At 54.7% G+C, this 10064-nt stretch overlaps 1 protein-coding gene across 1 annotated transcript in view; it reads left to right on the top strand.

Annotated features, from left to right (window-relative positions):
- Positions 1 to 6061: 6061 nt before the first annotated feature.
- Positions 6062 to 10064, top strand: part of LOC101567488 (keratin, type I cuticular Ha1) — a 5662-nt gene continuing 1659 nt past the window's right edge. Inside the window, exons 1-4 of the mRNA XM_004633897.1 lie at positions 6062 to 6074; positions 8719 to 9071; positions 9240 to 9322; positions 9640 to 9796. Coding sequence (XP_004633954.1) covers positions 8724 to 9071; positions 9240 to 9322; positions 9640 to 9796 — 588 coding nt within the window. The 5' untranslated portion in view covers positions 6062 to 6074; positions 8719 to 8723. The remainder of the gene's footprint in view (positions 6075 to 8718; positions 9072 to 9239; positions 9323 to 9639; positions 9797 to 10064) is intronic.

Genomic DNA, 10064 nt, shown 5'->3' with positions numbered 1-10064 from the left:
ACAGTTCAGGAAACATTAGCCAGAGCAGTTAGACTAGAGAGAGAAATAAAAGGAGTGAGGACAGGAAAGGAAGAAGTTAAATTATTATTTGCAGATGACATGATATTCTACATAGAAGACTCTACCAAAATACTTGCAGGTTTAATAACTAAATTCAGTAGTGCAGTTTAATGCAAAGTCAACACTCAAAAATGATACAAATTGGTCACTATTCCTTATTTATTTATTGTATTTTTTAGGGAAGAGTCTGCAGGGTGTTCAGGGTCTCACTGCTAGATCAGACTCATTGATCTGCCTGAGTACAGCCTCCCGAGAGCTGAGATTACAGGCGTGTGCCACCACACCCAGTCTCAGTTGCTATCTCAGTGTGCCCTGGGGGCAAGACCGGCACAGCAGACTGTGGATCAGACCCCCAGCCTCTGTGCCTGCTTGCAGATGCTTTAATCCGCTGAGCTACTTAGCTGATGGTCACTATTCCTAACCAAAGTCATAGGAATTCAACAATGATTACCGGATTGCATGATGTTATCCTCAAATTAGTTGTTAGGTTACCAGATATAAACGTGCAAAATTGGTTAAAACAAAACAACAAAAAAGTTATACGAAATTAAAAAGAACAAAAAAAGACAGAAAAGTTTAAGCATTAACAACTCCTTTTAAAAAAACCGGCTGGGGAAATGGCTCAGTGGAATAAGTGCTTCCCTGGCAAGCTCAACTGTCTGAGTTCAATTCCCAGTTCTGAAAAAAAAAAAAAAAAAAATTTAAAAAAACCACCAGAAATTGCCAGTACAATAAATCATACCCACATGTGCAAAAATCATAGTCTTACTAGTGCGAGAGCCTGAAAGAGTAAATAAAGCCTGAAAGGCATGATAGATGCTGTGCAAGGGAAAGAATCTGCTCAATGGGAAGGAAAAAGTAGGATGAGGAAAGGATGAGAGAGAGAAGGGGAAAAGGTGTATTTATGTATACAGACAGGATAATTTGGATACTTGTACCGACGATTTCTATTGGTTTAGTGAAAGCAACAGTTGAAGCCTCATTGGCCAATTTTGCACGCATGTGTCTGGTAATCTGAACAGCTACTTTGAAGATAATATGCAGTATGAGAGCCGTTGCTAGTTTCCTTTCCTCTTTTATTGTTTTTAAAATTTCTCTTTAAAATAAAAAGAAAGATAAATGCCATCCTTAAAGTTTTAAAAATCATTTATTTCTTTGGTACCGGGTTTCACGGTGCAGCTCAGACTCATAGTGATCCTGTCTTGGCCTGCCCAGTGCTGGGATGACATACAGGTGTGAGAATTACAGGTGTGAGCATTACAGGTGTGAGAATTACAGGTGTGAGCCACCATGCCCAGTTTGGGTGGCTGGTGTGGTGTGCCCAGGGTACATGGTATTGGGGATCAAACCCGGGTCCTGGTGCTTGCCAGGTAAGTGCTTGAACCGTTGAGTTAACTCCCCAGCCCAAAATGCAGCCCTTGACTTACAGCTGATTTTCATTCCAGTGGAATTGTAAGTTGGATTCCTTGGCAAACTCACACAATGAATTTCATCATTATAGCTGTGAACGCTCATGACTCAATCATTCATAAATTATGGACTTACTGTACAGAGGTTTCAGCTGAGGCAGCTGCTCCTTTTGTAGGTATCTTTCCCAGTGTGAAAGCCATCACATCACAGCGACCCATGTGGACCCATCTTTTTTTAAAATTTTATTTGTGTGTGTGTGTGTGTGTGTGTGTGGCCAGCTCAGCCCACCAGGGGGCGGGCTGGCTGGCATGTGGTGCTGGGGGATTGAACCGCGGTCCCTGTGCTTTGCTAAGCTTGTTCTAAGTAGGTGCTTTAGACCACTGAGCCATCTCACCAGCCCCATGTGTACCCATCTTTATAGCACTGTAACTCATGACAGCTAAACCTCCAAACAGCTTTATGTCCATCAACAGATGGACTCATAAGATGTGGTATTTGTAAGTGATGGAGCACCCCAGTTCTCTACTATACAGGAGGGGACGCACTTGAGTTCTTTGTAGGAAAACAGATGTTCTTTGAGACCAAAATGTTAAGTGAAATCAATCAGGCACATAAGCTTAGATATCACAGAGTTTCTCGTATACGAGAAAGCCAAAGTGTTGGTAGATTTTGCACAAAATAGAACAATATAGGAAACAGAGACATAGATATTTTGCAATTGGGAGGAAGCCACACGGCCCAGGGAGGAGGTAAGGGAGTGTGGAGAGGGACCCAAATAGGTGCCGCAGGCCACTGCGACGGGCCCTGGGCAGGACTTACATTAACTGATTGGCTTTCCATGTCTACTTGTCAGTTTGTGCAGACCCAGGCAGCAGACTCGGGTGAGTGAACCCGTGTCACGGGCCCTGCAGAAGCCTCAAGAGACAAGGCAAGGCCACTGCTAGGGACAGCTGGCTCCAACCACAGCTAGCTAGACGCAGACTGGAGCTGCAGGCATCTCGTTACTCCTGTGGCGAAGGCCTTCCTGGAGACAACAGAGTTCCCCTAAGTTAGCATCAGGCGTTGCTTGGAGAAGCCCTGGAAAGGACTCCAGTCCTGCCGGGATTCCAGAAAATCTCTGTGGGAGGGGTCGAATCCTCCTGGACCCCTAAAGCCATACCATCCGTTCCATTTCTTTAAGCCTTTTCCACCCACTCATTTGGGAGATGGTGGGCCTGATCAGCGTGCAGTAACTAAGGATTTTATTTTCATTCGTTTATCTATTTTTGGTATTAGGACCCAAACTCGGGGCCTCACGCTTGCCAGGCAGGCGCTGTGTCGCTGGGCGGAATCCCCGGCAAGGGGATTTTATTACCAGGAATGTAACCATTACGCACTGCAAGCATATACTGATAATAAAAGAAAACCTGTATATTTATGGTAACATCTGATGTCTCAAGTCAACGTTCAGCATTTCTGTGTGATGGGAACTGAGCGCCCACAAATAAGGCGGAGAGTTCACTTCGACCCCTATTTCAGCCCATGGTGAGCCAGCGCCAGGGCTGACCCATGGCCCAGGGCCGGGTGGAGAAGAGCCGCTAGCCTGGCCTCGTGGTGGCCCAGAAGCGGAGAGCAGGGAGGGCCGGAGGGGGGCGGCGCCTTCAGATCCCGCCCCCAGCGACCCCGCCTTCCCACCAGGCCCCGCCCCTGCCATGAGGCCTCTGTGAGTCCCCAAATCCAGTTGCTGTCCACGAGTCCTGCCATGAGCACGTGAGCTCTTGGGGACCCCTAGATGCGTCCACACTATCCTCAGCCAGGGCTGGGTAGTGTCTGAACCAGGCTGGAAGCTGGCTCCTTGGTTGGCATTTGCAGGCCGCAGCAGTGTGACCCAGGGGCTGTGTGTAGACAGCCCCAGAGGAGCCCCGACAGCTCTAGGAGTTACTGTCACGGCAGCCAAGAGTGAGGAGAGTGAGGTCCCCTTCCTGGGAGACATTGAGGCTAAGGCTTTCTGACCCCCGGGTGGGGTTGCTGAGGGGGGCACCACTTCATGGACAGGATGCCCGGGTAGGGGAGGGTGCTCCAGCCCAGCACCCCAGGCCCCTGCCACCTGGGTCTCCTTCACTTGTGCGGCCACACATGAGGGAGTGGAGACACCAGAGCAGTCCTAGCGGCGGGCTTTGCTGCCCTCTGCTCTGGGAGTGCCCGGCCCTGGCAGCTTGCTGGGAACTTCACAAGGGTGCAGATGCTGTCGCACACGGCCCACCCTGGTGCAGGGTGCGGGTACAGCGGTGACGGGGCAGGGGGAGCCTCAGTGAAGACCGAGTTGTTCTGCCTCCTGTTGCTCTGTCCCCCACCCCCGTGCATCCACCGTCCCCCTGGAGAGGGTCGATTTGCCTGAGGGCATCAGGATATCCAGGAAGAAGGGTCAGAGGGTGCCAGCCCTCCCTCCTCTCTGCTGTGACTGCTTCCAGGGGCTGGGATGTTTAGGCACAGGTGACGCAAGAGCAGGTCTCAGTGAAACTAAAATGACCCAGGTCTGAGCTAAGTTACTACCTGACCCAACCACCCTCCTCTGTGCCTAAGTAGCTCCTTTCATCCAACAGGTTCAAAGCTGCCTAACAAAATAAACCCACTTATTCTTGCACCATGACAGAGTAGGCAAACAGGGTTCTTCCCACTTCAGGGGGATAGGAGGGTGAGTCACTCCTGGATAGGAGGCAGCTCTTGGGGCCCAGGGGGCTGTAGCGGGGGTGGGCCCAGGCCCTGCGGTCCACACCCAAGGCTCTGTGGCTTCTTATGGGAAGGTGAGAGTGCACCCTCTGGCGTGTTCGAGGGAAGACATGCTGGGCACAGGGGATGGTTAAACAGAAGGCACGTGTGCAAAGGGCACAAAGGGCCTCTCTGGACACCCAGCACCAGCACCACCACCATCCCTGACACTGGAGAGTGCCCAAGGAGGGGGCAAGGTAACCTCCCAGGGTCCCACCGTGGGGCTCTTCCTAGGAGTCAGACACAGAGCCGAGTTACAGGGAGGCCGAGTTACATAAATCCATCTCATGCTGACAGCAATCCCCAGAGTCACTGCTGTTCCTCCCCTGTTACTGTAGAGGAAGAGTCAAGGCCCAGGGAGGCTGAGGGCCTCACGCAAGGTCATAGAAGCCAGGTCAGGGAGCCATGTCGCGGTCATGGTTACCCTACCATTTGGTTCCTTGCCTTGCAGGGGGCCAGAAGGACTCTGCCGCAGGAATCGTTCCTGGGAATTCACGCCACTGAGGGCGAAGGAGCCATGAGGGTTCCCATGTTGCTCTACAGTCACCGACAACGGCAACGACCGCGATCACCCGAGCAGCTTTGTCCAGCCCCGGCCCTGCCGAAACCACTGTCTGTTGAGAAGAGAGACCTTCCGGCTGACCACCTAGCTCACTGCCCTGCCATTTATGGGGCTCGAGCTGCAGATGCCCCCAGGGGAGTTAGGGCCAGCAGCACCATCCGCATGGTGCCCGGGGGGGGGGGGTGACCTCCCAGGGTCCCAGCTGCCAGTTCACCTCCACTGCTCCTGGCCCGTGCGTGGCCTTTCCCCTGGCGGAGTGTCACACTCAGCCCCTCAAACACTGGGCTGCGGCTCACTGCCTGGAGCTCCCAGCCTGGGCGCCTCCCATCCTGAGTCAGCCCCTACACCCACATGCACCACTTCAGGCGGGGCTGCTGGCTGGTGGCCTCCGTCAGCAGAGGCTTCCCCTTTATTCTGGTCATTGTGACAAACCTGTCCTGACCTCGGACCCCTCTACAAGTCACTTCAGTGGTGTGCGATAGCCTCGCCCGTGCCCACCCCAGGAGCTGTCCCTGGCGTCAAGGGCAGAGCTGGGTCTCTGCTCCCGGAAGGTGCATGTGCCACCTCCGTGTTCATCTGCTCATCCTCTTTCCTGTTCTATTTCTTCCTTTGCCGGGGCTTGGGGGACATGGCTATCTGCCCTTTGTCCCTGCCACCTCCCTGGCATTTCTCCCCTGAAACCTGCCAGCCACCTTTGGGCCACTTAAAGTGTATCTCAGGGGAGGCCATGGGGCTCATAGTGGCCGCTGCCATGCCCAGCCTGTGGGACCCAGAGCAATGAGGACCGAAGGTCCAAATGCACGCTTACTGGGGACTCCCTGAGGGCAAGGTTCTTAAGGGTGTTGCGGTTCCAGTGAGGTCAGGCTGCTGAGCCCGATGTGCCGGTCACCCCAAGGAGGGGGTGCAGGTGAATTCCCTTTCAGAAGCAGGGGTTATGGTCGCATGCTTTACCCTGGTCCCCAGCAGAAGCTGGACTGGAGCTCAGCACAGGAAGAACTTGGGAAGAAGCCAGGTGGGGAGTAGAGGGAAAGAAACTTCGGGTGTCAAGAGCTCAGTTACATTGCATGTTTATCTGAGAGCTACTGGAGGGCGGGATGTGCTGTGCCCCCTCCCCACCATGTCCCCTGCCCCTGCGATGGTGTCAGATATACTGCAGGTGCTCCACAAATGGCAGCTGCCCTGAGTGCCATAGGTGGAATTTTGTAATTGCATTTAAAACAAAAGTTTTTCCAAATTTCCATCTCACACCTTTTAAATAGTCCATCTCCTTACCCTTGGGCGATTTCTTGTACATGCCTGGGACTCTGTTGGCCTGTCTTAATCGTAAAGGCTAGCCCTTTATAGAACTGGGAGTCTTCAGGTCTGCCCGGCCTAGAGAAGGTGCCTCATCAGTGTGCCCTGCGCCACTCTGAGCCAGACAAAAAAGTGTTGCTTCAGTGCTGGGGAGATAGCTCAGCAGTGTAAGTGCCTGCCTGGGAAGTGCAAAGTCCCGAGTTCAATCCCTAGAAAAGGCAGGGTCCCTGGAAACCCACTCTGGTCCCCTTCTGTCCCCCTCTTGGACAGAAGCTTTCTTTCCCTCAATAAATATATCTTGCTCTTAACCTCTGTTGCTCCTAGAATTCACTCTTCCATTGTAGAGAACACAAACTCACCCTGGGTATCGTTCACTTTGGGGGTTTCTTTCCCCTAGATCACAGTGTCCCCCATTAGCTCAGCAAACTCACTCAAATCTGTCGATTTTTGGAAATCCCAGAAAGAGGCCAGGCCCAGTCACAAGTGACAGCAGCCCCGTGCACTCACCGGCTGGTCTTCTGCAGCCTCCACCCAACGCGTGGCCGTTTCCTCTCCACAGTGGGAAACACGAGCCATTGGCCTGTGGTCCTGTGTCAGGCCCTCTCACAGCCTTGGGAGCCTGGCAGGCCCGGCTGTCACCAGCCCAGCCCGCTCCGGGTGCTTCTCGGCCCGGTTCTGCAGTTGGCCGCTCTGCAGCGGGCCGGCTTCCTCGGCTTCCTTAACAAGGTTTTTGCTTTCTTCTGTGTCTTTTGCACTCATGAAGCACATCTCTCCTGCCGCCCTGCTCTTTCTCCAGGGCGCCAAACTCTCTCTCTTTTTTTGTTGGAAGTTCCATTTTCACTTTCCAGGTCAGAGAGCTCTTGCGTCTTCTCAGGCTTAGCGTCTAATCTAAAGCCCTCTTGAGGCCACACTGGGCAGCCGGTGGAGAAGACCACGGCGGCTGGGGGAGGCTGCCGGCATTGAGGCTGTGCTCAGTGAGGTGCAGGGGTGGAGACAGACGGCGGGAGCTGCTCCATGCTGGAAGGGAGCAGAGGCCCTGCGGGGCCCCAGAGCAAGGGCTCCGCTGTGGGCGCAGCCTCATCCCCGCGGAGCCCCAGAGCAAGGGCTCCGCTGTGGGCGCAGCCTCATCCCGCTCATCTTGGGGCAGGAGACAGGAGCCCCGCTGCCAGCTGCTGCCTGGTCCTGCGTCTGTCGACTAGAGACTCTTGCGGGCACCTGCCTCCAGGCCTGCCTGTGTCTCCCCTTTCCTTGTGTTGGAGGAAAGCAATTTGATTTTATTACGAGTCCGGGGCTCCTTTGTAGTGTGGTGGGGCTCCTCACCTGAACGGCCCTGCAGTAAGTGGCAATAATGGTCTCGCACAGGGCGGGTGCAGGACCTTTTATCTGGGGCCCAGGCTGAGGCTGCAGGAATACGACCCTGAGCACTCCTGGAGGAGGAAGCCAATAAGTCATCAGGGAGGTGACAGCCCTGGCTGGAGCCCAAGCCGCAGTGGAGGCCAGGAGCTGCTCCGGAGGCACAGGTGGTACCCAGCACTGCCTGTAATTACGTAGCTTTTATGCATCCCCTGGCTTGGGCCACTGCTTCCTCAGATCTTCAGCTGCTCCTCACTACCCAAATCAACCCCAGCTTGCCTTGTGAAATCCTCCACGGGTGGCAGCCAGCATCTCTTCTCCCAGGACCCAGACCCTTGGACACAGGGGCACAGTGACAGCCCTGCTCTGGCACAGAGCTTTATGTTTCCAGTTCTGATAGCAGTGCACTTGGGCGAGTGGGGCTGGGGCGCCCAGGGTAGAGCACTGAATGTCGTCCCGGTGTGTCTGGGAACATGCTAGAAAGTTTAACTGTAAACTTAAAAGCAATTGTGAGCATTAAGCCTGGCATGGGCGTATCATGGATAGCACATCAAGTCGTGCGGGGCGTGGTGGCACACACCTGTAATCCCAGCGCTGGGGAGGCTGAGACAGGAGGACCATTACGAGTCTGAGCTGCCAAGTGAGACCTTGTATCAGAAAAAAAGTTCCCTGGGCAATTGTCTTAAGTGATGACGGGGGCCCGAGGACACACACAACAGTCTTCCAGCCATCTCCCACGGTCCACATCTCTCCTAATCATTTACCTCCGCCATTCTTCTCCAGCCCTGGATGCTACTCATTTAGACAGTGGTTTGTCGAAGCAGAGGGGAAGAGTCGAGGGTTGAAACTTAATGCTGGCTCTTCCTCAACCCAGTTTCTGTCTCTCCCAAGAAACGCCAGGTGGGCCAGGCGCCAGGAGTGGTGCATGGTATGAGGACAGCATCGGGTGGACCAACGCCTCGTTACCCAGGGCCGGACGGCGTGGCGTTTTTGAAGGTCAACCACAGAGCTCTGATCTCATGGGTGTGCTGCCCACATGGGAGTCCTGACTTAGCAAGAAGCCCAAGTAAAGAATTTTATGGGACAAGGGACTCTTGGGAGGAAAGCAAGTACCAGACTGAAGGGCGGGCTGTCTGGAAACCCATGAAGAAGTACAAAGAAAAAGGACATTACACGGTGTGTCCACACCCTACGGGAAGGGGTATAAGTGCCGGCCTGAGAAGGAGCCTCACAGCGCTGTGGCTTGGAGAACTCGGATCCTTCTTCAGCCCGGCACCTCGCTCCCTCCTCAGCCACCATGCCCTACACCTGCTGCCTGCCCGCCCTGAGCTGCCGCACCAGCTGTTCCTCCCGGCCCTGCGTGCCCCCCAGCTGCCACGGCTGCACCCTGCCCGGGGCCTGCAACATCCCCGCCAACGTGGGCAACTGCAACTGGTTCTGCGAGGGCTCCTTCAATGGCAGCGAGAAGGAGACCATGCAGTTCCTGAATGACCGCCTGGCCAGCTACCTGGAGAAGGTGCGCGAGCTGGAGCGCGAGAACGCGGAGCTGGAGCGGCGCATCCAGGAGCGGAACCAGCAGCAGGAGCCCTTGCTGTGCGCCAGCTACCAGTCCTACTTCCGCACCATCGAGGAGCTGCAGCAGAAGGTGGGCGGGGCTGTCAGCCCCAGCTAGGGGAGCCGCCCTGACCCTGGGCATGGGGCACCCCGGCTCTGGGCTCTCAGCCTTCTAGCCTCCCCCTTTCCCTGCACTTAAAGGAAGTTGAGTGGCTGCACATTTCTTTCGCACCTCACTAAGCAGCGTCTTCCCCCCTAGATACTGTGTAACAAGGCGGAGAACGCCCGACTGGTGGTGCAGATCGACAATGCTAAGCTGGCCGCCGACGACTTCAGGACCAAGTGAGTGCTGTGGCATCCATACCAGTGTCCCCTGTTACCTCTGGTATATAGAGAGATACCCAAAGCTTACTGAACAACCACTCAATGCACCAGGCATGAAGGACTCTGAGGGGAACAGAGTGCGGGAACCAGGGCGACAGATGGGCACTGACATCAGTCTGCTTATTGCGGGGCCCATATTGGGTCTTGACGCAGCATCTGCCCCCGCGTCTGCTCCTTGCAGGTGGCAGGAAGACGTGTTGAACGGGCTTACCGTGTTGAACGGGCTTGAGTCTTGAAAAGCTGGTAGTCGCTGCTTTAACCCTGACCTCGTGCAGGTACGACACGGAGCTGTCCCTGCGGCAGCTGGTGGAGTCCGACATCAACGGCCTGCGCCGGATCCTGGACGAGCTGACCCTGTGCAAGTCCGACCTGGAGGCGCAGGTGGAGTCGCTGAAGGAGGAGCTGCTCTGCCTCAAGAGGAACCATGAGGAGGTGGGGCCAGAAATGAGCGAGGAAGACCCCCGAGCTGAGCCAATGGGAGCTTTGTGGATTTAGGGCAGCAAAATGAAGCTGCAGGCCCAGCCTAGGGTGTCTTTATACATTTCCTTTAAAAACACCAAAACCTCATGATGATAGAAGAGTGGGGGGTGGGGAGGAAGAGAGGGAGAGGACACCTGTGTGCATCCCCAGGCAGGCTCTGCTGTGCACCGAGACTCTGAGCGCCCTGGGTTACCAGGCCCTGCACTGGCCGTAGTTGTCA

The sequence above is a fragment of the Octodon degus genome, unplaced genomic scaffold (assembly GCF_000260255.1).
Source record: "Octodon degus isolate 3935 unplaced genomic scaffold, OctDeg1.0 scaffold00056, whole genome shotgun sequence".
Lineage (NCBI taxonomy): Eukaryota > Metazoa > Chordata > Mammalia > Rodentia > Octodontidae > Octodon > Octodon degus.
The sequence above is the reverse complement of the archived record's forward strand: the minus strand, read 5'-3'. Positions and strand labels throughout refer to the sequence as shown.